The 26,595-nt window shown below is 45.7% G+C and overlaps 1 protein-coding gene and 1 long non-coding RNA gene across 2 annotated transcripts in view; one reads left to right on the top strand and one right to left on the bottom strand.

Annotated features, from left to right (window-relative positions):
• Window positions 1-26,595, bottom strand: part of LOC310825234 — a 213,222-nt gene that overhangs the window by 168,726 nt on the left and 17,901 nt on the right. The gene's annotated exons all lie outside the window — the stretch shown is intronic.
• The window catches only part of BOD1L1 (biorientation of chromosomes in cell division 1 like 1), a 37,617-nt gene continuing 19,454 nt past the window's right edge, over window positions 8,433-26,595 (top strand). Inside the window, exons 1-10 of the mRNA XM_083757276.1 lie at window positions 8,433-8,930; window positions 12,342-12,466; window positions 13,906-14,096; window positions 15,517-16,143; window positions 16,420-16,569; window positions 18,741-18,910; window positions 19,749-19,863; window positions 20,036-20,180; window positions 20,373-20,448; window positions 20,795-26,390. Of these exons, the coding sequence (XP_083613402.1) occupies window positions 8,673-8,930; window positions 12,342-12,466; window positions 13,906-14,096; window positions 15,517-16,143; window positions 16,420-16,569; window positions 18,741-18,910; window positions 19,749-19,863; window positions 20,036-20,180; window positions 20,373-20,448; window positions 20,795-26,390 (7,453 nt within the window). The 5' untranslated portion in view covers window positions 8,433-8,672. The remainder of the gene's footprint in view (window positions 8,931-12,341; window positions 12,467-13,905; window positions 14,097-15,516; window positions 16,144-16,419; window positions 16,570-18,740; window positions 18,911-19,748; window positions 19,864-20,035; window positions 20,181-20,372; window positions 20,449-20,794; window positions 26,391-26,595) is intronic.

Here is a 26,595-nt window from a genome sequence, read left to right as displayed (position 1 = left end):
ACAATTGGTATAGTAACCTCCAATACAACAGATGCATCCATATCACAGAATTGTAGAGCTGGAAGAGACTCCAAATGTCATCTAGTCTAACCCTCTGCAAATGCAGGAATCTCAGCCAGAGCATCCATGACAGGTGGCCATCCAGCCTCTGCTTAAAAACCTGCAAGGAAGGAGAGTCCGCCACCTTCTGAGGGAGTCCTTTCCACAACCTATTTTTAAAGCAAACTGCTGTGGCAAGCATCTAAATATTACATACGAGTTCTAGCCTGAGATCTCAAGTTGTTTGCCATGGAGGCATAGCCCATGCAGTACTGTATGTAGTTCAAAAGGCGCAGGCAGCTGTTGGGCATTGCTGTTGGCCTCAAAGACTCCAACGCACCATGAAGGAGCAGAGTTTTTCCAAAGGTAAGACATTGCCACCTGCTGGCACAATGCTTTAACAGCATGTGTAAACAAGCAAAGATTTACATAAGCAAATATAGAACAAAGGCTTTATTTGTCTTGCCTAACCCATCTAAACCAAAGAGCGCCATTCAGTGATTTTGGGGGTGGGGGTGGGGAGATCACACTCTTTTATACAAAGCAGCTGATATGAGCAAACATGCAGCAGCTGACAGGGGTTCTTGACCCTTTGGGTGGCAGGCTGAAGCCAATTGTCACCTCACATGTGGCATTCTGCAGGCAAACCTGAATGCATGGTCCATATGGCAGACAGCATGTAAAGAGGGTGCATAAAGCAGCATAAGAAAGGGAATATCTGGATACCTGTGGTCATCTGAACTGTGCACCCGTTCTCATGTACGCACAATGCACCGTCATGCTATGACATTTGACTATCCTAAATTTGGGGAATATTGACATTCAGCGGGGAATACTGAGAAACTGAGATAAACTGTGTGACTGTCCAAAAAGGTACATTGGGGAATATTGAAAACACCCACCAAACATTAACCAGTGAATCATAAACCGTAGAATTGTAGAGTTGGAAGGGACCCCGAGGGTCATCTAGTCCAACCCCCTGCAATGCACGAATCTCAACTAAAGCATCCATGACAGATACCTTCCAACCTCTGCTTAAAATCCTCCAAGGAAGGAGAGTTCACAACCTCCCTAGGAAGACTGTTCCACAGTCGAACAGCTCTTACTGTCAGAAAGTTCTTCCTGGTGTTGAAGATATTCACGGTTAACATTGATCTCCCACCCCCACTTTTCAGGCATTTGGGTAGCGGTCCACATTCATTGATACGTTTCTGAGTTTCAGAACATTAATAAAATTGGTGTGGGGTTCACCCAATTTTCTACCCTAAGTGATGCATGCACACCTCTAATCGCAAACAATTTTGAGTGGAGCCTATTTGAATTGAAAGTAGGGTAAAGAACGAATTCAACATGTGAATGGCAGCCCAGACCCCATTTATGTAGTGCTGGGCCAAACATTCGCCTGTGAGAACTTGTGGCTCAAGATTCAGAGGCCGGGGGGTGGGGCAGAGTTCAGGCTGAGTGAGATTTGCTTTCGGTCCACTCCCAATTGGAGTTCCTGTTATGTACTGAGTTGAATAGGATCCAAACTGCAGCAGTCTGATTGGTCCTAGAACAATAGGCTCCAAAAGGCAGCAGTCTGATTGGTCCTAGAACAATAGGATTCAGAATGCAGCAGTCTGATTGGTCCTAGAACAATGCAGCAGTATGATTGGTTAGCAGGAACCACCCAATCATGCTCCAGATAGCAGTGAATCCACAACCTGATTGGCTTACAGTAGAATTCCGGAATTAGCCAATCATGTGCAGCCTATTGTGTAAATAATGTATATAAAGCAGATACTTTGAGGGGACTTCCATTCATTCCTCCTCACCACTATGAGCAGAATAAAGAGCATGAAATCACTTTGCGACTCTGAGTATATTTCACTGGCGACGAAGGTGGGATCCCGCTGAGCTGACTGCCACACACAGCACCGCAGCACCGCCACCTGCCGCACCGCTGCCTCGCACCGGGTATCCAGGCTTCAGCTCCGGGACACAAGGAACTCAGAATGGCAACCGACAGCAGCTTCTCGCCGTTCAACCCAGCATCTGGAGACTGGGAAGCGTACGCCTCCCGTTTCACCTTCCTCCTAGAAGCCAAAGGGGTCACCGATGAAGAAGACGCCAGGAGGGCAATATTCTTCAGCGTCTGTGGAGAGGAGACCTTTGAAATCGCCCGGGCTCTACTTGCACCTGAAGACGTCGCTACTGTTCCATACAAAACAATAATGGAACAGCTGAAGGGGCACTTTTCGCCACAGCCCTCAGTGGTGGCTCGTCGAAATGCCTTCTACGCAAAGCGGCAAGCCCCTGGGGAAACCATAACTGGGTTTGTGACCTCTCTCCGCCAAGCTGCCCGGTTATGCAACTTCTCTTTTTTTTTTTTCCAAATAATTTTTATTCAATTTTCCATCCATAACAAAACAAAATAAAGCAATAAAAGAACATACAACACGTATACTTTCAGACTCTTAGTTTCATGTTCCTTACTCTCCCGACTTCCTTATACCTCCCCTTTCTGCGTTCTCATGTCAAATTAATTAATTAACAAATCCCTCCCTTATTTTCAAATTAATTATAAAAACATTCAATTTCTTCCACTTAACCATTATCGCTATTAACCCCTATCTTTTCTCATTCCACATCAATCTAACATTCACTAATTTTTGAATACTTCTTTAAATAGTCTTTAAATTTTTTCCAATCTTCTTCCGCCGTTGCTCTTCCCTGGTCTCGGATTCTGCTCGTCATCTCTGCCAAGCCCATGTAGTCCCGGTTATGCAACTTAGAGCTGGAGAACATGCTTCGTGACCGCCTCGTCGGTGGCCTGAAGGATGAGAAGCTGCAACGACGCCTCTACGCTAAGAAGAACCTAACGTTCCAGGTCGCTCTGGAGGAGGCCCTGGCAACGGAAGCTGCCGAGAGGTCGACGCAAGAGGCACGGCCGAGCCAGCCATCCCGACCGAGGGTCCACCATGAAGACCTCACCGACGACTCAGGATCCAACAGGGAGGAGGTGCACCAAGTACAGCAGCGCACTCAAGTAGCCCACATACCACAGCTGCCTCGACGAGAAGGAGGGAACTGCGCAAGCTGTGGAGAAAGTCACGAGAGGAGGACCTGCCGTTTCCGCAACGCAGAGTGCAGGCAGTGCAGAAAATTGGGACACATCGCCCGGGTGTGTCGGGCTCGGCCCACCCGACGCCAGGCATCAGATGACCAATCCAAGAGCCCCAGGTCCCGGGGCCCAACGCACCAAGGCAACTCGACGGAGCTCACAGACTTCCAGGTATACCAGTTGCCCCACCCCAACGTAGAGAAAATTTATGTAGAGGTACAGATAGAGGGGGCCCCATGCCGCATGGAGCTTGACACGGGTTCAACTCTATCCATAATCTCAGCAAGGACCTTAAGGAAACTGTGTCCTACTGGGGGTCCCAAACTCAGGCCGGCCCCATTCACCCTCCGGGACTTCCAGAAACATAAGGTCCCCACAATGGGGGTGGGGACCTTCAGGGTGCAATACCGAGGGTGGACGCGGCAACTGGACTTGCTTGTGGTCAAGGGCCCCTACATTAGCTTACTGGGATTGGCATGGTTTGGACCACTGGGGCTAGCCGTCACCGGGGTGAACCACATGAGCTTACAAGTGGACGTGGACGCCATATGCAAGGAATTTCCAGGGGTTTTCGATGGGAAATTGGGACAGTATACGGGGCCCCCCATTGCTCTACAGCTTGACCGCGCAGTACGACCGGTCAGGCTCAAGGCCCGCCGGGTCCCGTTCGCCCTGAAACCCCGTATAGATGAGGAATTGGACCGACTCGTGGAGCAAGGAGTGCTGGAGCCGGTGCTTAATGCCCCCGGGGAAACCCCAATCGTCACACCCGTCAAGCCTAATGGTTCGGTCCGCATCTGCGCAGACTACAAATGTACCATAAACAAGGCCCTCACGGCCCATGCATACCCAGTGCCAGTGGTCAGCCATGTCCTTGCCACCCTGGCTGGGTCGAAAATTTTTGGCAAGCTGGACTTGGCCTAAGCATATCAACAGCTGCCAGTAGATGAGGCTACAGCAGAGGCACAGACGATTGTGACGCACAGAGGAGCGTTCAGGGTAAAGCGGCTGCAATTCGGTGTCAGCGTGGCACCAGCCATATTCCAGAATCTAATGGACTCTCTCCTTAAAGGGATTCCTGGTGTCACCCCCTTCTTCGATGATGTGTTGATTGCCGGGCCCACACCAGAGGAGTTTGAGGACCGCCTCCGCACCGTTCTGCACCGTTTCCAGATGGCGGGTCTCAAGGTGAAGCGGGAAAAATGTCTACTAGGAGTGCCTCAGGTGGACTTTCTGGGATTTATGGTGGACGCAGAAGGGGTCCACCTGACTGGGGACAAGGTACGGGCCATTTGTGATGCCCCAGCGCCCAAGAACAAGACTGAACTTCAGGCCTTCTTGGGACTATTGAACTTTTACCATTCCTTCCTTCCCCACAAGGCGGCGGTAGCGGAGCCCCTACACAGACTCCTGGACAAGCGGGCCCCTTGGGTGTGGGGCCAGCGCCAGGAGGCCGCATTCCAGGCAGTCAAGGACTTGCTTGTCTCAAACTCGGTCTTGGCACACTTCGACGAGAGGCTGCCGGTGGTGCTAGCATGCGACGCCTCGCCCTATGGCATCAGTGCTGTTCTGGGACACCAACTCCCGGATGGAAGAGAGGTACCGGTGGCATACTTTTCCCAGACACTCAACGAAACCGAGCGGAACTACTCGCAAATCGACAAGGAGGGTCTGGCAATCGTGAAGGGAGTAAAAAAATTCCATGATTTCTTGTACGGGCGGCCCTTCACCGTGGTGACTGACCACAAGCCGTTGCTTGGCTTGTTTGCCCCCGAAAAGCAGACCCCCCACGTGCTGTCTCCTCGCGTCCTCAGGTGGTCAATTTTCCTTGCCAGCTATCAGTATGCACTGATTCACGGCCCTGGAAAGGCGATGGGCCATGCAGACGCCCTCAGCAGGCTACCACTACCGGAAACAGGCCCCGACCCAGCACCTGCACAAGAGGTTATGAGCCTGGAGCTGCTTCCCAACCACCCCATTCAGGCACAAGAAGTTGCACACCATTCCAAGAAAGATAGGGTCATCTCCCAGGTCCTGGACTGGGTGTGGAGGGGATGGCCCAGCAGCAGCCCCGGGCCAGAATTCGTCGGCTACACAACCCGCAAACATGAACTGTCAGCCCACAAGGGGTGCCTGTTATGGGGAAGCAGGGTCGTTGTTCCCCAGCCCCTCCGCAAAAGGGTCCTCACAGCCCTACACGAGACACACCCAGGGGTAGTAAGAATGAAGGCCCTTGCCAGGAGTTATGTGTGGTGGCCGGGGATGGACGGAGAGATAGAGGCCTGGGTCAAACACTGCCAGGCCTGCCAAGAATCCCGCCCAGATCCCCCAAGGGCCCCAGTCCAGTCCTGGGAGTCCGCCCGAGCACCATGGTCACGCCTGCATGTGGACTTCGCTGGCCCCTTTCAGGGGAAAACATTCTTCATAGTGGTGGACTCCTACACCAAATGGCTGGAAGTCGCACTGGTACCGTCCACTTCTACGTCCGCAGCCATCCGGGTACTACGCAGGCTGTTTGCAACCCACAGGCTCCCTGACACTCTCGTCTCAGACAACGGGACTGCATTTACATCAGGAGAATTTCAAACCTTCACAGTGCAGAACGCCATCCGCCACATCCGTTCGGCGCCATTCCACCCGGCCACCAATGGCCAAGCAGAACGCATGGTGCAGACCACCAAGGACACCCTTCGGCGCATGACGCAAGGGGATTGGGAGTACCGCCTTGCCACATTCCTTCTAGCACAGCACAGCACCCCCAGCTCAACGACTGGCCGGAGCCCCACTGAACTACTAATGGGTCGGCGCATTGCAATCAGATTGGACCGCCTTCACCCCGATAGAGCTCAGGAGGCGGTAGTGGTGGGGGAAGGCAGGAACCCCTGGACCTTCAAGGCCCAGGACCCAGTGTACGCAAAGAATTTTGGGGCAGGCCCTGCATGGGTACCCGCAACAGTCACCAGGGTCACTGGCCCCGTGTTGTACGAGGTGCTAACAGATGGGGGGCAATGCTGGCGCTGCCACTGCGACCAGATACGGCGACGATTCCCAGGAGAAAACCAGGAGGAGGAGGACAGGTCAGAGGAGTCCCAAGGGAACAGTGGGGCAGTGGGGCCCATAGAGCTGCAGGGGCAAGCAGGAGAGGCAGAATCAGTAAATGCAGAGAGGACCCGTGAGGCCGAAAGGACACCAGAACCAGAACCACGACTGAGCGAGCCGGTGGCGCCAGACCAAACAGCCCCATCACAGCCAGCATCCTTGGAACACAAGCCAGAACCTGAACCCCGGACCAGGGAACACCCCAGGCCGCAACGCACACGTAGGCCACCGGCGTACCTTGAGGACTATGAATGCGACCTCCCGGGCAGGACTGGAACTTAGAGGGGAGGGGTGTTATGTACTGAGTTGAATAGGATCCAAACTGCAGCAGTCTGATTGGTCCTAGAACAATAGGATTCAGAATGCAGCAGTCTGATTGGTCCTAGAACAATGCAGCAGTATGATTGGTTAGCAGGAACCACCCAATCATGCTCCAGATAGCAGTGAATCCACAACCTGATTGGCTTACAGTAGAATTCTGGAATTAGCCAATCATGTGCAGCCTATTGTGTAAATAATGTATATAAAGCAGATACTTTGAGGGGACTTCCATTCATTCCTCCTCACCACTATGAGCTGAATAAAGAGCATGAAATCACTTTGCGACTCTGAGTATATTTCAGTTCCACTCCCAGTGCAACTGATAACTAATCCCAAAGCTTGGGCTAAATTTCATCTGTCCCCTAGAATCACTGAGATGAGATGGTGGAAGAAGATGCAGACAATTCCAGATGAGATTTTTAACATAATCGCCTGTAATCAAGGAGGAAGCAATGTGCCGTTGAAGAGTTATAAAAACACAAGAAATCTGCTGACTTTCCTTGGTCTGGGTAAATTGTCAGTGAGGGCACTTGTCTCTGGGCTTTTAGCCAGCTGGCCTGCTGCCTCCCACGGTATTTGTTCATGTTTGGATCTGAGCACCTGGTACTTTAAAAGCTGCTCATATGAGGAGCAAATCAGATGAGATGTACGAGATCCATGGCTGGGTGTTCTGACTCATATGGAGGCGACTCCTCACTTATGCAGGGATTACACTCTGGACCCCTGCGCACATAAAGTGAGGAAGAACCATCTAAACACCCTTTAAACACTCTCTCTGCCACTTTCTCTTCTATAGATACAAAACTGGCAAGAGACTGGAGGGTGCATAGGATAAGCACTATCCTCCACATGAGCTGTTAGGTGGGGAGGCTGAGCAGCATTTTGAAAAGCCTCTGGTCTCTTTGGGGCTTTCTCTGCCCTGATGTCCTCTTCGGGCTTCAGGAAGGGTCTCCTTGTGAGTCATGTTCTCTCCTGCCATTTCCAGGTTTGAATTGAATTACTTAATTATTTCTCGATGCCAGTAAGTGAGGGAATGCCCAAAGAGAAAGCGCACAAAATCTCATGAGAGCCCCACAAGATCTTGCCGTGACTCATAAGTTGCCACTGCAGCCCCGTCTTCTCCAGTGGCAGGGGGCTGGGCTGCAGCCACAGCAACTCTGTAGTAGCTCTGTAGAAGCTGCAGCCATTTCTCCTCACTTCTGCAGGGACAGGCGGGGCCTCATCCCTTGGGATTCTGCCGCCCAAGGAGGCTGGCTGCCTCTGTCCACCTCACGAACAGGCTGGCCCTTCTATTATCCCCCAAAGGAGGAAAACGCAGGTTCTGTACTAAACATAGTAGAACCAGTGCTTTTTTTCTTGGGGGATGCATACCCCTAAACATTTTGTGAATCTTTGCACTTTGGTCCATTTACTGTATTTATTTTTTCCCAATTTGAACTATAAAATGGTGATTTTCTTGAGTCAAAAACATTTTTTTAGAAAAAAAGCACTGAGTAAAACGCATTTTGCATGTTCAATCCTATCATTCATTAGGTTCGCATCTTCAGTTCTTGGCATCTCCAGGTAGGATGGAGGAAGAATCATGCCTGAAACCCGGGACACCGGCTCCAAGTCAGCGTAGATACTAGAAGCCTCAAGATGGTGCGTCGTCTATATTCTGTTCTGTTCTGTTCCATTCTATTGCATTGTGTTCTGTTCTATTCCATTCCATTCTACTGCCTTCCATTTCATTCCCCGCCTTTTCCCCAAACAGAAACCAGAAGGCTTCCAGAAAAGAAACAAGAGCAGCCAATCACAGACCGCGCCACATTCCCAGGGGCGGAGCCAAGAGCAAGGGGGCGTGGCCTGAATAACGTCGCGCGTCTGTTTTGTTTTGCCCCGCTGCTGCTGCTGCGCGCACGCGTACTTTGGCGGGCGAAATAGCCCCGCCCCCCCGCTCGCCTTATGGGCCGACGGTGCCCCTCTTTCCCCCTTGCGTTTCGTTGTCTCGCACTTCCGGCGCCGTCCTTTTCTGCTTCCGGGTTGGGGCGGAGAGGGTGGAGCGTCGCGGGCGCCGCCGCTGCTGCCGCTGCCGCTTCCTCGGTAACCAGCCGCCGTGTGAGGAAGCGCCATGTCCAGCAGCGGCAGCGCCGTCGCCGCGACAGCAGCACCGGCCTCGGCGACCGCAGCCTCGCCTCCCGCCCAGCCGCCGCCGCCGCCCCCTCCGCCTCCCCCGCCGCCGCCTCAGCCGCAGCCCCCGCCGCCGCTCCCCGGGACCTCCTCGGCCGCCGCCGAGCCCGAGCTGGTCTCCCTCATCCTCAACCGCCTCAAGAGCCAAGGCCTCTTCGACCAGTTCCGCCGCGACTGCCTGGCCGACGTGGACACCAAGGTGAGGGGACGCGGCTCGGGTGGGCGGGGAGGGGGCCCCTCGGAGCCCCGTTTGCCCAGAGACTCGCGCCCTCCCGCCACGCCCACACCTGGACCAGCCCCTGGCGGCGGCAGCAGGAGGCGCTTCTGGAAACGCCCCCCCCCCCCGTCGGATAGCAGAAGCTCTTCCTGTTGAGTGCCTGCCTGCCTGCCTACCAGAGGCGTCGCGGCGAAGGGCTGCAGCTCGGGGCTAGAGCCTGTGCTTCTTGGTCCAGAGCCCTGTCCTTGGTATTAACGTCATTGCTTTTAGGTTTATTTACACACACATACGCCCTGCCTCCCCCCCTCCCGCCTACAAGAGGGACTCGAGGCGTTTTAAGGACGAGAATAAGAACTGCTGAAAACGTAGAAGAAGAAGGAAACTTTAATAGACTTAAAACCGTCCATCTGTCTATCAGAGGCGCCACCTTTCGCCTGACATTGGGGCGAGGGCCATGTGACGTTGTGCAGTTGCACGCGCAACTCTTGAATCAGAAGGAAGCCCAGTGCAGAGCCCAGCCGTGCAGCATGGCATTGTGCTTGGCCGCTGCCCTCTCCCCGGCTGGCCCTGTGGGCAAAGGGGGCAGTCGGGATGGGACTTGTAGTCCCCACTTGGCCTGCCCCAGAGGCAGGACTGGGAGTGTGCGGCAGAGGCAGTGACCTGTTGGTCATAGGGCAGGGTATCTGTCGCGGGGGTGGGGCTCAGGACTTTGGGGGCTCCATCCCATCCAAGAGACTTTGAGGGGCGGAAGACACCTCTGCCCCCTAGAGTTGGTGTGTGTTTCTCAAACTTGGGTCTCCAGCTGTTGTCGGACTACAACACTCATCATCCCTAACTAGCAGGGGTGATGGGCGTTGTAGTTTGGAGACCTAAGTTTGAGAAACGGAGATCTGTTATAACCATACAAATAATTACAGTAAGAAAAACAGCAGGGCACCAGCCCCTCCCATTAAAAGCAGTCAGTTCCTAAAGGCCTGTTGGGAAGGACAGTGAGCCTGCCTAGCATCTCTAGGTAAGAAATTCCAAAGTTGCCTGGGAGCAGCCACACCCCTGTGTGAAGCCCCAAACCTGCTGCCAGTCAGTGCAAGCAATATGGAGCTAGACTTGTTTTGAGGCAGCTTCCTGTGCTGCTGTGGCTCAAGGTGTGGAGTAGAAGCTTTGGGTTGGGATGGGCTGCCGGCAGACTACTGGGCTGTGCCTGGCAGTTTGGGATGTGTGGCTTAATGGATGTGGGTTTTTACCTAAAAGTGAAAACAGAGACAAGTATAAAACAGCTCTTTTCCTTTAATTCTCCACCTTTGTGCTGTGAATTTGCTCCTTAACCAGAATTTTTAAGGTGAAAGTTGAAAGCATGAGGCATCAGGCCAAACAGAAGACCTTGCTGTCCTAGTTGCCAGGCAATTGAGAAAGATACCAAAGCTCTGCCCTCACCTGACCACTATTGTGAATACTCATTCATCTCCTGTTTTCCTTTTCCCTAGGCTAGTATCTTAGTGACAGAGATCTCGCTGTGGTAGGAAATATTGGGGGGGGGGGGCTGTACCACTTCAGACTGAAGGTGCAGACTCATATGATAGAATGATTTGCAATTCAAACACATGCTTTGTGCGTAGAGAATTAGATGTTGAGGAGAACTAGGCTATTGTAGTATGCATTGAGTGCAGATTTATTGTTGAAAGGCAGCTAAAATTTCAAATGATAGTAGTGTGTGAGGATGTGTCTGCATCTATACTGCAAGTGCAAGAGAGTACTCTGTCCTGTTTTTCCAGACAGAAGTGTAGGAACTCACCCTTGTTCTCTTACAATGGCGCCCACCTGAAAAAAGGCCATGAGATCTTGGTTAAAACAAATTATGCTAAATTCCATAACAAGCCAACTTCAAGCCATGTCTGGCTTCTTAAAATTACCCTTGTGTAAACCAGAATCCTCAGGTTGAATATAAAACCAAGCAGGGATTTGATTGAAACAAAACTTTTTCTGTGTTGTATGCAAACCTGACAGTTAGATTGGACTCATTCAGGCTTTTCAACATAGTGCTAAACCTGTCAGTTTGGATTTCATAGTGCAGAAAGTATTAATCTGATGTGTAGAGATCTTTCCTGTTCTACTAAATTCAGGAGGGTTCTGGAAGCTTCTCTGTGTGAAAGAAAGAAACAAACAGAAGGTTCATGATGTTTGTGTTATTCCTTCAGAGAAGCTGAGTACAGCTGGCTTAAACTGATTCTCTTCTCCTCTTCAAGGTTATGCTGACTGCACTATAATAAGAGGCCAGAAGGAGCCTCGGTTTCACTTTCTCTTTCTATCTCTTTTGCTTCTAGTGTGGTGTTCTGTACATAGCGTGCTTAGTGTTAAGGTTTAGTCTTATTACAGTGGTACCTTGGGTTACATACGCTTCAGGTTACAGACGCTTCAGGCTACAGACTCTGCTAACCCAGAAATCGTACCTCAGGTTAAGAACTTTGCTTCAGGATGAGAACAGAAATCATGCTACGGCAGCACGGCAGCAGCAGGAGGCCCCATTAGCTAAAGTGGTGCTTCAGGTTAAGAACAGTTTCAGGTTAAGAACGGACCTCCGGAACGAATTAAGTACTTAACCCGAGGTACCACTGTATAAGTTATTGTAAGTTTAAGTAAAGTCTGCTGCAACTGGATTTCTTGTGAACAGTGCCAATCCTGAATGTATTGGATTTGTGTCCATTATGCTCATTTTTCTTAAGTAGCAGTAAAGCTCTGCTGAATGAAATACAGTTGCCTCTGCTCTAATTTTGGGGGAATCCTGCAGTGTGTTTAAGTTTTTACTCTGCTAACTATACATTGGAATCTGCTCTGGATCAATACTGAGTAGAATTTTAATGTCAAAACTATGGTTGGTGTTATATGTAAAGGTGGCCAATTTCAGCCAATATGGAAGGCTTAAGCAAGTGAGATACCTACTCCTGGCTTAAGACCTGTTGACAGGGAAATGTTCTTTAAATTAAAACATTTGTTCCTCTGCCCCAGTTAGAGAAGGCTGGTGTGTATTATGTATTTCCTCCCCCTTTTTAATTGAGTCACTTTAAGCTATGGTGTGTTATCAAACTAATAGACTAGACACGTTAAAATCAATGGGCTTAGTTAGTGACTAGCTTAAATCCATGGATTTCAGTGAGACTTCTACTGTGTATGAATAAGTGAGATCCCACCCATAGATCTTAAATTGCTTGGGTGGTATTCAGCTAAGTTTTACTCAGAGTAGACCCATTGAGATTAGTAAATATAAGTTAAACCCATTAATTTCAATGGGTCTACACTGAGTTAAACTTAGTTGAGTACCTTCCATTGTGTCCAATCTCATGAATGCCAAGGATATGCTAATAAGAAGTTTCACATAGCATTTCTCATTTTTCCTTTTAGCCTGCTTATCAGAATTTGAGGCAGCGGGTGGACAACTTTGTTTCCAACCATCTAGCAACTCATACATGGAGCCCTCACCTGAACAAGAACCAACTGAGAAACAATATTAGACAACAGGTTCTCAAGTAAGTTTCACTCCTTAAAATGCAGCAATGCCTAATGTAGTTGCATTGAGGAAAACAGTACAGGGGTCCAACAAATGCTTTTTTAGTGGTGTTCAGATAGCTGCTGACACATCATAAATTAAAACAGCCTTCATTTCAAGACCAGTTTGACAGGGGTGGAAGTGGGAAGACTGCTGTTTGAGTCATTGTGACAACTTAATAGTCTCTGAATTTAGTAGGAAGTTCACAGAAATATAAGAAATTGTATGTATTGTATTTATCACTTATACTGCTTAACCTAAGAAATTGGATCTCCGCTCCATTTTTTTAAAATAGAAAAAGCACTTACTAGTTTCAAGAGCAATTTAGGGAGTAGTGTTTAATAGATTACCATGTTTCAACTTGAGGATATTGCAGGTGTAGGCTTTGCTATGTTTAAATACAAATAAATTCATATTTATTTCCATATCAAGTTATTATATTATTTTGAAAGCCAGATATTTACTATTGCTGTCTTCAGCACCATTGGGGTACAGTTTACCACGATTACCAACCAAGCATTAAAGGGAAATAGAGCTTTTATACAGTCTCAGAAGGTACAATTTAGGTTCATTAAATGCTTTAAGTGTCCTATGAGTTAATACCAAACTCATTCTCCGAGCGTAGAGCCTTATGTAGCCAAAATGGCACCATCCAGTTACAAGTGGGAGTTATCAGCAGGCTTGTGGCGTCTCCCCAGACTTGCAGAACATAAGAAATGTTTAGTGGGGGAGCCTTAATGGGGACTGGGGCTACATTTTTACCTAAAACCATTTTGAAAATTGGTAATACTTTAACTTTTTAATTCTGTGTGTGTGTGTGTGTGTGTGTGTGTGTGTGCGCGCGCGCGCCTGTATTGTAATGACCATCGTCTACAAACAGTGAAAAATTGATTGAATTACAAGATAAAAAAGAGTATTTCTGTTGGCTTGAAGCAAAAATAAAGTATTGCTTTTTAGCAAGTGTATTCACTGTGTGTGCTTCAGCACTGTTATCCCCATAATGGGCAGCCAAGTATTTTCCCCCTGCTCCTCCCCAAGAAGTAAACAAGTTTGAAGCTTTCTTGTTATAGTGCATTATTATAAGAGAGCTGGGGTAGGGTAGTGGCTAAGCGTGACCTATGAACCTAGAAGATCCAATTTCAAATGCTGCAGTAAATTTCATATGTGTTGTTTAGGCTACTGACTCTGTCACTATCAAATACATGCATGCTTTGTAATATGCAGATGAATCTAGAGTATCTTATTAGGCTGTTGGGAACCCCAAGAATATATATGATGAAGTCTTTACACAACTGAAATACGCTCATACTATTGTTATCATCGTCGTCGTCATCTTCTTCCTGTACAGAGTTATTGCAGGACCCATATGAGGTGAACTTCCTAGACAAAAATATGCTATTTTATGTTGTTTTGTTTCAGATCTGGAATGCTAGAATCTGGAATTGACAGAATAATTTCTCAAGTTGTCGATCCAAAGATCAATCACATATTCAGGCCGCAAGTAGAGAAAGCTGTCCATGAATTTTTAGCCACATTAAGCCACAAAGAGGAGGCCAGTCCCATCGCAGCTGCACCTGAGGAAAAACCAGACACTTCTGTTCTGATGCAAGGTATTTATGTCCATTGCTCCCAGCAGAACTGATGTGCTATGAAGTCTTAATTTGGAGCTTGGTGATTATGTAAGCAGATGGAAAGGTATCAAGGAAGGGAAGTTGAAGTTTAGCCTCCCAACTTCTTAGTAAGTGTTCATGGTGCAATCTTACCAGTATAGGAGTTAGTCTGAAATTGAGTTGAGTCCTAATTAATTATCATGATTTCCTCCAAGGATCAATTATATGTAGGATGATTCTGTCATTTATTCTACTCATATTGATCCAGAGCAGAACTCCAGTGTATAGTTAGCAGAGTAAAAATTAAACACGTTGCAGGATCCCCAAAAAATAGACCAGAGGCAATTGTATTTCATCCAGCAGAGCTTTACTGCTGCTAAAGAAAATTGAGAATAATTTTCACAAATCCAGTGCATTCAGGATTGGCACTGTCCATAAGAAGTGCAGTTGCATCAGACTTAACTCAAACCTGCAATACCTTATAATAAGACTAAACCTTAACACTAAACATACTATATACAAAGCACCACACAGTTGGGAAGAGAGATGAAAAAGAGAGTGAAACCCAGGTTCCTTCTGGCCTTGCTATTAGAGTCAGCATGACCTTGACAGAAAAAGATAACAGAATCAGTTTAAGCCTGCTATACTCAGCTGCTCTGAAGGAATAACCGAAACATCATGTGTTTCTTTCACACAGAGAAGCTTCCACAACTCCCTTGAATTAGTTGCAGGTAGGTAACTGTGTTGGTCTGCCGTAGTCAAAACAAAATAAAAAAAAATTCCTTCCAGTAGCATCTTAGAGACCAACTAAGTTAGTTATTGGTATGAGCTTTAGTGTGCATGCACACTTCTTCAGATCTTCAGCTGGTCTCTAAGGTGCTATTGGAAGGAATTTTTTTAATTTTCTCTTGAATTAATTAGAATAGGAAAGATCTCTACACATCAGATCAGTACTTTCTGTGCTAAGAAATGCAAACTGGAGGATCCCCCTGCCCCAGAAAAATCTTTGATCACATTGGATGTTCACCATATACAGTGGTACCTCTGGTTGCGAACGGGATCCATTCCGGAGGCCCGTTCGCAACCTGGAAAGAACGCACCCCGCGTCTGCACGCGCAGGTTGCAATTTGCTGCTTCTGCGCATGTGCTTGACGGCATTTTGCGCGTCTGTGCATGCACGAGCGGTGAAACCCAGAAGTAACCCTTTCCGGTACTTCCGGGTCACTGCTGGACACAACCTGAAAACGCACAACCTGAAAAAAACCGTAACATGAGGTATGACTGTATGCGTGAAACCTGCAATATCCCCTCCCCCCAATTCTTCAGGTTTCTTTTTTGCTTTAATATATGAGACATAAATGTAAGAGCAGATTTTTCTGACTAATGGATGAAATTTGTTCTTTACTTAACTCCTTTGAAGGTGTTCCTGCTTCCACTCCAAGCACAAATGTAGCTAATGATGCTATGTCCATTTTGGAAACAATCACTTCTCTAAACCAAGAAGCAAGTGCAGCCAGGGCATCCACAGAAGCAACAAATTCAAAGACTAATGACAGAGTTCCCAAAAAACTCCTGTCTCAGCAGAGCACAGATGGTGGTATAGAGAAAGACGGTGGTGTAGAGAATTCAGAAGATTTGCTAGATGGAGAGAAATTGCTTTGTGAGACCGCAGAAGAAAGCTCTGAACCAGTATCCAACTCAGAAGATGTAAATAACTTATTTTCTTCAAGTGAAGAAGGGAAAAGTCTGTCAAAAGAAATTAACAGTTTGGTTAACCCAAGCAAGGAAGCTGTACAGGAAAGTGATGAGCAGAAAAGTAAACTGATGGCCCAAAGTGATAGGAAAATAGAGAGCATGGAGAAAGGAGAGAGGAAAAAGGAGAAGAAAGAAAAATCTGAGAAAAAGTTGGACCGCTTGAAAAAGAGTGGTGATGATCTAAAGGCTAAAGAAGAGAAGTCCCTGAAAGATAGAGAGGCAGAATCAACCAAATATTCAGCTCTGGAGAAGAACAGTAGTAAGCACAAAGCAATTGAAAGTACAAAAGCAGGTATAAAAACCACAGGTGGCCACGCAATATGAGGGTGGGGCGGGGCTATTGGGGTTGATAAGAAAGTTCTAATTTATGTAGGATGCTCTAGTGTTAGAAAGCAAATATTTGCAACAGCATTTTGTTGCTTATGTGTACTTAGAGTGCCATTGCAGCTTTCCATGTGATGTTTGAAGGATGTAAATTGGCAAGCCTCCCCCAGGCATTCATGTAAGCCATTTCCACTTGCATGTGGGACTCTGGGCCCATGTTTTAAAAGATCTTCCTTTCTTTCAGAACTAGAGTTGGAGGATTCTGATGTTGACATACTCAGCGATATTACTGTTAGCTCTGTGCACACCAGTGATCTTTCTTCCTTTGAAGAACAAAGTGAAGAGGAAGTTGCGCTTTCAGACAGCACAGAAGAAGGAGAGATCGTTTCTGATGGTAAGGTAACAGTCCTGAATCTGCACTGGATTTAATTCCCTAGCCAGGAGAAAGCAAAATGTTAACATTTATCTTCAAATATGCATCTTTGACCACTACTCCTAGTAGCTAGGGATGCTGGGAGTTTTCCCAACAGCTGGGGACCCAGGTTTGAGAAAAAATGTGTTATACTGATGTTGATACAGAGTTTAATAACATCTGATTGCAGTAGCGGCTGGCGGTGGGGGGTGCTGTTACTTCCCTGGCCTCTCAATACGGGTGTTGCTACCAGTAACCATGAGGGTCAGGGGCGAGGCAGGAGGGAGGTTCATGCAGGGGCTGCAGTGGAGCCAATCAAATGCTTCCTTTGCTGGGTCTGCAGTGCAGGAACCTCCCTGCTGATTTGCCCCTCTTAGCTACCAATAGTGACTTGATCAGGAAGCCACACCACTTTGCCACCTCCTACTACCTGCCCTAAATGCACACACGGGAGCATTCATGCAAGCTCACACAAACGTACACACTGATATCTAGGTACAACACAGGAAAAATATTTTTCATCAGGATTGACATGAAATCACCAATTTTTTTTTGAAATTGGTCAAAAATGAATTGAGTATACAGTTCAGTAGCAGAGATGTTGCATGCCCTCACATAGACAACCTATTTTCATCACAGGGTTAAATTTGCTGTGTTCTGTGCAGTTTGAGAATTGCATAGCTGTGGGCACAAAACTCTTAAATTAATCTGCAGCCAAATGCTAGGCTTGTCTTTATCATCTCATTAATCCCATGTAATCTGTTACTTGAGAGTACAGTATAATCTAAATGGGGTGTTCAGTTAGGGCTGTACACAGGCCCCCTAATCCACCCTGTGACTGAAATCTGTGGCCGGTGGATCAGGTTGATATGCCCTGTGCCACCTGGGGGACTACCTTGGAGCTGTCCCCCAAACAAGTGGGGGATTGGAGTACCATTTTTAATGGATTTTAAAACCATATTTTAATATTCAGTTAAAATGGGGCTTTAAAATGATCAAGGATGGAGGTGCACCATAACTGTGCAGAATAGGATCCTGTCTGGTGCGGCTTTCCTGCAGGAAATCTTGCAGTGCAGCGCCCACTGCCCATGGAATCAATGCCTGTTGCATCAATTCTGTGGGGCATCAAGGCAGGAAGGAGACTCATAGCATTGGGCCTACCTTCTCCCAGAAGACAGCTGCCAGGCAAGTAAGTCTTGAAGGTATTGCACAGTTTTCTGGCCCAGCCCAGTCTGGCCCAGTTTATCTGCCTCTACTTCTGCCTGCTGTCCCATCCTCTGACAGCAACCAATTTGTCTGGACCAAGACAACCTGACTCAGAGCAAGTCATGGCTGTGTACTCGAGTTGTCTGAGTGCTCCAAATAAGCCCCATTTGGCTTGGGCCTCATCTAAATCCAGTGCTCAGTCTAGGGTTCATCAGGCCATCTATTCAAATGCTAATACATTTTCTGATTTTAGTGGATATGCCTGTGCTGCATCACAAATTTAAACCAACGCATACCTTCAAGAAATTCTTGCTGAGACAGCTAGGTATTCTACAATACTGTTGCAATATTTCAATTTCCAGAATCCTTGCCAACTTGCCTTGTAGCACCTGGGTACTAAGTGCTCTGTGTTGCTGTTTATTAATAAACAGACTAACTTTCTTTAACCCCCAACAGATTTTGGGGATTTAAGCTCTCTCTTAGTTTTAGATGTGTGGGGGAAAAAGGGAAGAATTTGAAGAGATCTGTGCAAGCACAGAATGTTTGTCAACTGGCCAGGGGGCGGTGGGGAAGCTTGCCTTGGCTGATTTTTCACTTCCAGCTTCAGCATTGAGCGCTGCTCCAGTAGGTCCCCTGACTGCCAGTATCAGATTTTGAGGTGGAACACAAGGAGCTACAGTAAGAAGAAGGCAGAAAGGTTCTTTTGTTCACATGGAACATTTTGCCTGTCCCTTTCATCCCAACCTAGATCTGGCTTTTAAAAACATCTTTCCGTTAAGGTTGGGGAGGGGTTCTTGTGTACTTCCAGATGTTTGTTGGGCTCCAGTTCCTATTATCCCAGAACTTTGCCTTTGCTGATGGGAGTTGGAGTTCACTGACATCTTGCATGGCACCAGATTCCTCATCCATGCTGTCTAGTAACCTTCATTGTCTCTATGTTTCTCTAGATGACGAAGAAGAACATAATCAGGTTAAAACAAAGCCAGAGGCTGATTGGGCCAGCAATAAAAAAACAAAATCTGGGCGACATGCTTACGTCCATAAGCCTTACCTCTACTCCAAGTATTATAGTGATTCTGATGATGAAGGGACTGTGGAGCAACGCCGCCAGTCTGTTGTAAGTTTGGTTTATTTTATTTTTTAAAAAAAATTATTTAGCAAAGAAATGAGAACAAGAAAACAATCGAAACTACAAACACAATACATGTGTAGACATTTCAGGGATAAGAAACTGCTTCTCTCCTTTGTTCTGACCTATTTTGGAATGCTTGGAACACAAACTAGTTCAATTTGGACCAGTGTTGTGCCATTCTCAAGCCTCTTGCTTATTATCAATTAATGTGGCAGTCAGCTATTCCTAATGATACCTCTTCTGACCTCCAGTATTTTCAAGAAGCATTTCTGGAGACTTGGCCTTGGTGTGCTTATGTCCAGTAGTCTTAATGGAGGGAAAACTGAAGAATATTAAGAAAGGTTTCATGTCTTGAGGAACTCGTTAATTTCTTTATCGGATGAACTTCTGTTTGATACACAAAATTATTGCCAGCATATTGATACATTGGAGAGGGTTTTGTTTTGCATTTCAGAATAGATTGGTACTGTGTCCAAACTGAGTTAATTTGCTTGATTACAATTTCTGGGGAGGGGATTTACTTTGCAGACAAGAGAGTATAATCGAAAGGGTTATTAGGTTTTTAGAAACATATTGTGGGTTTATTTCAATAAAACAAAAACAGTTATGGCCAGCATCTAGAGAAGCCTTTGCATGACAGGAATAGGGTTTTCAGGTTTTGCTTTCTTACAGCAGTCCTTCATACCTCATTGGGTGCCACTGAAGATACTCTTCTAGCCTTCAGGGAAGCTTTCTGGGGAGACATAGAGGCTGCTAGTGGAAGCAGGGTAGTGAAAACATGCTTTGGATCCCATCATATGAACTCCCATTTTCTTATCTGCAGGCTAGAGAAAAAGAAGAGAGACTGTTAAGGAGAAGGCTTAACAGAGAAAAACTTGAAGAAAAGCGGAAACAGAAAGCTGCAGAAAAAACGAAAACACTGAAAAGTGCAAATCAAGGTGCTGAGCTGTACTTCAGATGAACATTTCTTGTGCTGTTTTCTATTTGCGAGTTAGTTGCTTTTTTGCACAAGAGAGTGTATACTTAATTTAGTACTCGTCAAACAATTTATTTCATTTTGCGTCCAAAATATCAGAAATTGCAGCTTGATACTTTACTGTGTCGTTCTAGGTAAGAGCACTCAAAACCTGGAAGAAACGCCTACCAGAGGACTTGAATTGAAAGCCAGCGGTAGCAGCATCAAGGATGTGCTGAAAGAACAAAGATTTTTAGAAAAGAAGGTAGCCCTCAGCAGGAAAAGAAAGAGAGAGTCAAGGTACTTGCAGAGGACATAAAATTAGTATGTTTTGCATATTACAAAGTGCAAATCCTTTGAAAGTAGTTTAGGTACAGTTTGAAATAGTTTGGGAACCACGGTTTTAGGCCCATAAACCATGACCATTGGCTGCACTATAGGTGATGATGGGAGTTGTAGCCCAAGACATCTCTTTTTTTATTATTCTTTCAGGCATGAAGAAGAAGGCAAGAAGAAAAAATGTGAGCAGCTTGAGAAGGATCCTGGAGAACCTCAGAAGATTGCTGAAGTAAGTCCCTCATTTAAACTTTGGTTCTTGTTCTGTAAGACTGTAAGCTTGAGCTGTACCTTTAAAATTCAAAGATATAACTAGTATTGTTTGCACTTCAGTACTGTTTTATAGGTTTTAAGCCATTGGTATAATGAAGAAAATCTTAACTACTAAGATTTAAGTTAGATTACTATTAACCTTTTAAAAATGATTTAATACACAAAATTACATGCTGCACAATGCAGTTAATTCTTCCAATTAAATTCAAGGATTTCAATTCAGACAATGAGCATGGGCTTTGACATAATTCAGGTGAAAATACCCTTTCGCACAAAGAAATCATACTTACATTTTTATATTGTAGGGTGTTGAAAAGCCCTCCCCAAAAGAAGTGAAGGCCAGTCAAGGCAAAAATGAAGCAAGTAAACTTGTGAGAAGACTTTCAGAGACGGTGCATTCAGTTGATGAAAACAGAAATGATTCCAAGGTAGAAAAAGAACACAAAAGAAGACCATCTACTTCTCTCCAGGTAGAAGGAATGCAGCAAGATGCTGAGCCCCGAGATCCCAAATCTCAGGTTGATAGAGCAGAGACCAGCTCGGAAGAACCTCAAAAGCAGAAAAGCATACTTAAAAATGAAAAGCATGTTAAAAAGGATGATTCAGAAATCCAGAGTTTTAGAAGTGCACCCAGGAAAGAGGCTAGATCGTCAAAAGATAAAAATGAAAAAGAGAAAAGTATTTCCGAAGATAAATTATTAATTAAGCATAAATGTAAAGGAGATGTGTTTCATAAAACAGGTGACGAGGCTGAAAATTTGCCATCTGAGAAAGGGCTGAAAAGCGAGGAGAATCTTCAGAAGCATAGCCAGCTAACAAAATCTTTTTCAGATGACAAAGCTGAACGGAAGAATAAGCACAGAAGTGAAAGGAAAACATCAGCAAACAGCAAAGATCTGAAAAGTGTTTCTGAACATGCTTTAAAAAATGAAGAAAGTTCACGTAAAGAAAACAGAAAAGACAGACAGGGTTCTATAGATAAACCCAGAGCAGACCACAAGTCTAGAAGACTGTCAAGTGATTTAAGGCCACAGAAAGAGTCTCAGGGTACATCAAAGCAACATAGTTTTGTAACGTCAAGGAAAGGGGAAGGTTATTCAGAAGACAAACATGATGCAGAATCGACAAACTCTGATAACACTTTAAAGCAAGGTGATAGTATACACAAAGACAGGCGGAAATCAAAGAATACTTTGGAAGAGAAGCTACTGTTAAAGTCCAGCTCCAAGAGCCGCAGCAAGCAAGGCAAAATACCTGAACCTGAACTACAAGAAAGTTCCTCCAAGCAGGAATCAGGACAGAAATCCGGGCCTAATTCAGAAGAGAGTGATCCAGATAAGCAGTGTAAATCCAAAACTGAAATTAAAGGTTTTGAAGAAAATTCTGTAGAATTGGACCCTGACAGTGGAGCACATTCAGTTAGTAGTTCTCAAAAAGACTTCAGTCATCGAGTTAAGTCACAGTCAATAGAAAAATCATCTGCGAAAGAGAGAAATAAAAGTGAGAAAGATTTGAGTAGTTCAAGACTGGAAAGGAAAATGTCAGCTGAAGGTCACAAGAGCAGAAGTTTGAAGCATAATAGTAAGGACATGAAAAAGAGAGAAGATGACAACAAACCAGATGACAAAGCTGTTAAACAAGTAGAGACTCATGCAAAGTTGCAAGAAAATCTGCTCACAGATAAAAGAACAACTAAAAAATCAGCTACTGAAAGCAGAAAGGGAAGTTTTTCATTCCAAGAAATAGATAAAGGAGAAGAAAAATCATCAGCAGAAATGTCAGTCTGGACTAGTGGGCACATGTTACATTCTGAAGAATGCCAAGAGCCAATGGACATACAGTCAGAACAAAGGGACAGTAATGCACAGCATCAAATAACTCAACCTAAAGAAGAAATCAGTAATAATTCACAACAAGAAACTAAATTTAAAAACAATGCCAAAGACCAAATGCATCATAATTCATTGCATGAGTTGAATAAAACTTTGCCTACAAAGGAAATCTCAAAATCTTCCCCTTCCGGTTTCAGTAACCCCAAACAAAAGTTTGAAAAGAATCCTACGAAGGAAATGGATGTGCCAAGTGATGCCTTTAAAAGTGAAGAAAACAGTTCTCCAACCAAGCAGCTGTCAAATGAAGGTGTTGTCCATCAAAAATCTATGGATATGACTGTTGCAGAAGTCAAAAAGCCTTTGAGTGATGTATCTATGGAGGAATCTCTTAATTTGAATAGGCCAGCTAATAAAGATACCATTTCAGACAATGAAGCACATACTGCTAAAACGGAACAGCATGGTAGCATTGTATTCGATGGTAACGCAAAAGAGAGTGATATCACTGACATGGAAATTTCTAACGCAGGTGACAAAGGGCACCTAAGTTGTAAAGAAGTGACTGAAGAGAAAACGAGCGGTTTTATATGCATTCAAGAAGGTACCATGCAAAAGATTACTGGAATTGCTTTAACTGGCAGTATAAAGAGTGATCAGATGACCAGCCCAACTATAGTATATACAGAGGTATGTGCAAACAAAGGCAAAACAAATCAAAACCATACTGTCAGTGCTGTAATAGAATTGTCTTCAGGGTCAGTGCCCAAGAACACTCCAGAAGAAATTGGTGAAATGTCTGTGATGGCTAGTAAACGAGGAGGTGATTTAAGAAGAGTCACTGAAGATAAAAATGAAAACAATGTAGTAGGCAGCAGTGTAGGAAGCAGCAGTTGTGTTAGCATCAGCAATAGCATGGAGACTGATGTGACTGTTATCGGGACGAGCACAGAGAGAACTACTGGGAGTGCTGTAACAGCTACTAGCACTGGAGGAAGCCAAGGTGAAGAAGGTACATCAATCCATTTGCAAAGAGAAGGCGATGCCACTATTACTTGCTCAGAAGAAAAAAGTGAGACTGCTTTGAGCTGTACAAGTATAGAAGCAGACGAAGGTTTCACTGTGGGATGTTGGACCCCAAATAAGGAAGGTGCTCATTCCATATCAGAATGTCCTGTCACAGCCACTGAAGAAAGTGGTGTTGGCACTGAAGGACTTAGCGTGTGTGAAAGTTCCTCAACCAGTACAAAGGAGGAGGAAAGTGGAGAATGCATTGTGAATTATGCAGAAGAGCATTCTAAACAATTAATCAATGAAACTAGGGTAGAACTTGAACAGACTGTGAATAGTGTTGAAGCAGAAGAGAAAGATGATGCTGTAACCAGTGCAGGTTCTGAAGAAAGGTGTGTGGCTTCTGTCTGTAGCGGTACAAGCAACTTTGACAGTGCTACTACCTGCCTCAGTGAAGTAGAAAGTGATGGTGCTGTTACCAGTGCGGGTACTGAAGCGAAGGATAGACCTGTGACAAGTGAAAATCCAGATGAATTTCGGAGTAATGCAGCTGGAAGTGAGCATGCTAAAGCTGCTGAGGGTGCTGTGACTTGTACGGCTGCCGAAAGAGGAAGCCCTGGCTCTGCCATCTGTTCAGTGACTGGTACTGACTCGCAAGATGAGCGTGCTGTGACTGGCGTGTGTGCTCAGGCGGCGAACAATGTGGCAACTGGGCCGCACGCTGACAAGAGTGAAGACATTGTGAATGGTGAAAGTGCCGTCACCAGCACCGGCATAACAGCAGAAGATGGCCCTGAAGCTGCAGCTGCGTGCACTGGTTTGGAGGACAGCAATGAAGGTTTTGCAGCAGCTTCAGATACCCAAGAAAAATACGAGTTTGCCACAGACAGTACAGCAGCTAGAGCGGAAGCGAACATCATTGATGTCAGTCAAGGTTCCTATGATGATGAAGGTTGTGTGACTAGCACTGGTGCAAAAGAAGATGATGAAGAAGGTGAAAATTTTGTTACTAGTACAGGGAGAGGGAACGAAGAAGCGGAACAGACTTTGACCTGTACAGGAACAGAAGAAAGTGAAAGGGTGCTGATTTGTGTTGGAGCCAAAGAAAGTGGAAGTTCCTCCATCTGCCTTGCTGCAGGCCAGCTTAGAACTGACTTGGGTGAGCTGACCTCAGATGTCGATAAAGGTGCTGTTGACAGCATGACAGGCTTAGAGAAAGACTTGAAAATTGATGATATCCACAACAGTACAAAGGGAGTAGTTGAAAGTAGCACCACTAGCGTTGGTGTGGCCAGTGAAGATGTTATGGCATTTGGTGCAAAGAAAGAGTCTCAATTTACTGAGAATTATGAATGTGACGTGATTAGTGCAACCTCAAAGCAAGGTGTGGATCAAGAGTCAGCTGTGGAAGAGAAGAATGAGGATGCCACATCTTTCATAGATATCAGGAAATCTGAAGGCCCGTTTAGGATAGGCTCAAAGAAAGTAGCTGTTCTCTCAGCATCTGCTAATGAAGATGAGAGAAGTGAAGGTGAGACCATCTCTACAAGTGTGGTCAAAGTGTGCCCTACTTCTGCTCAGTCTTCTGCTAAGCATACTGATCAAACACCACTTGTTGCAAAAGCAGTTGAAAACCTTGAGAGAACTCCAAGCCTCATCAGTACAGAAGATTTCAACACCCCTACGCCTAGCACAGCTGTTGAGTATATGAATCAGGATGGAACTGCTAGTAAACAAAATAACGTTTCTACAAGTATCTTGGAAGAATTTGAAGCCCCTATGCCAAGTGCAACAATAGAAGATGGCAAAAGTGCATTTTTTACTATACAAGCTGCAGAAAAGACCACTACTGTGGAAATGGACGCTATTCCCATGCCCAGTATGTCAACTGGAAGTGCTGATGAAGTTCATAGCAAAGAGGAAAGGGATGAATGCACTGTGATTTCCACAAGCATAGTTGAAGAGTTAGAGACTTCCATTTCCCAAGAAAGAACTGAAGATGCAGATGAACTTTTCCCCTTAAGATTGGAACAAACTGCAGACACAGCTATGATCTCAACAAGCTCAGTAGAACCGTTTGAGACTTTTGTGTCTCCTGTTGAGACACAAGAGATTGATCAGGTCTGTAGAACCCAAGGGAGGTTTGAAACTTCCACTATCTCTACTACAGAAGGATGTGACAAAACCATGCATGGTGCATTTGTGCCTGTAGAAGCTAAAGAAAGAACTCTGGGTCCTGGAGTTTCCGCAGATGGAGCAGAACATGTTCAAGAAGCCACAAGCCAAGAGATTGAATTTGTGGTTCAAAACACTGAAGAAAACAACCAGAGTGCTGTAATTTTGGTTCAGAAGGGAGGGGAGTATGATGCTCTTGGACTTAGTGTTGCCACTGCTAAACCTGACAATGAGTTGGTTGCCTTGAGTGCAGACATGCCGGAGGATAGTATAGCAGCCGGAATAGTGGAAGAATGTGACAGTGTCTCTACTGTTGCTGTCTCAGAGAAAACTCCACTTGAATTTTCAAGCAAAGAAGTTGAAGATGAACATGTGCTTCAAAAAGAAAGCCAAAGATTCCATCAGGGGGAACCTGAGGGTGCTGTGGAAGAATTAACCACAGATGACACCACAAGCACAGAAATGCCTGGAAATACAGTGCAGTCTGATAGGATAGGAGAAAGCCTTGGCACAGAAATTTTGAACCCTTCTGTCAGTGATGGAACATCCACCGAAGACCGCGTGCATGAATGCAGAACCCAAGAGAGTGGGCAACATACCGAAGTTCCATCTGGTATGCCACTGGAACAGAAAAGTGGGGATGTAAATTTAGCAATAGACAATATTAGTCACAAGCCAGTATTAGAAACTGACCTTGGTGAAACAATGGATCTCCCCAACAGGAAATGCTCAACTTCATTACTTGTCGAATTGGGGGGAAATTCCAAGGACAGAGCACTTGGAGGAGGAACACTTCAGGGTAGTCACTTGGCTGACATAAATGCTAAAGCGGATGACCAGAATGAAGAGCAAGCGTTTTCTCAAGGGAGTGCAGCATATCAGTCTGGTAAGTTCCTTATGTACTGCAGTATTTTGAGACTTCGGAATTTAATGATTGGGGTGTGTAGGAAGTTAGACTTAGGAGCCAGTTAGCATAAATAAGCAAACTGCCTGCAGTTGATCAAGTATACAAAGAAATAATATAGTAAACAAAGTTGAGGTTTTCCTATTTAATATAGTTAAGAACAGGATTAGGGTCAACTTTAGAGTTT

This window comes from Podarcis gaigeae (assembly GCF_964106915.1).
Source record: "Podarcis gaigeae genome assembly, chromosome: 9".
Classification (NCBI taxonomy): Eukaryota; Metazoa; Chordata; class Lepidosauria; order Squamata; family Lacertidae; genus Podarcis; species Podarcis gaigeae.
This window is presented reverse-complemented; position numbering and strand designations above follow the sequence as displayed.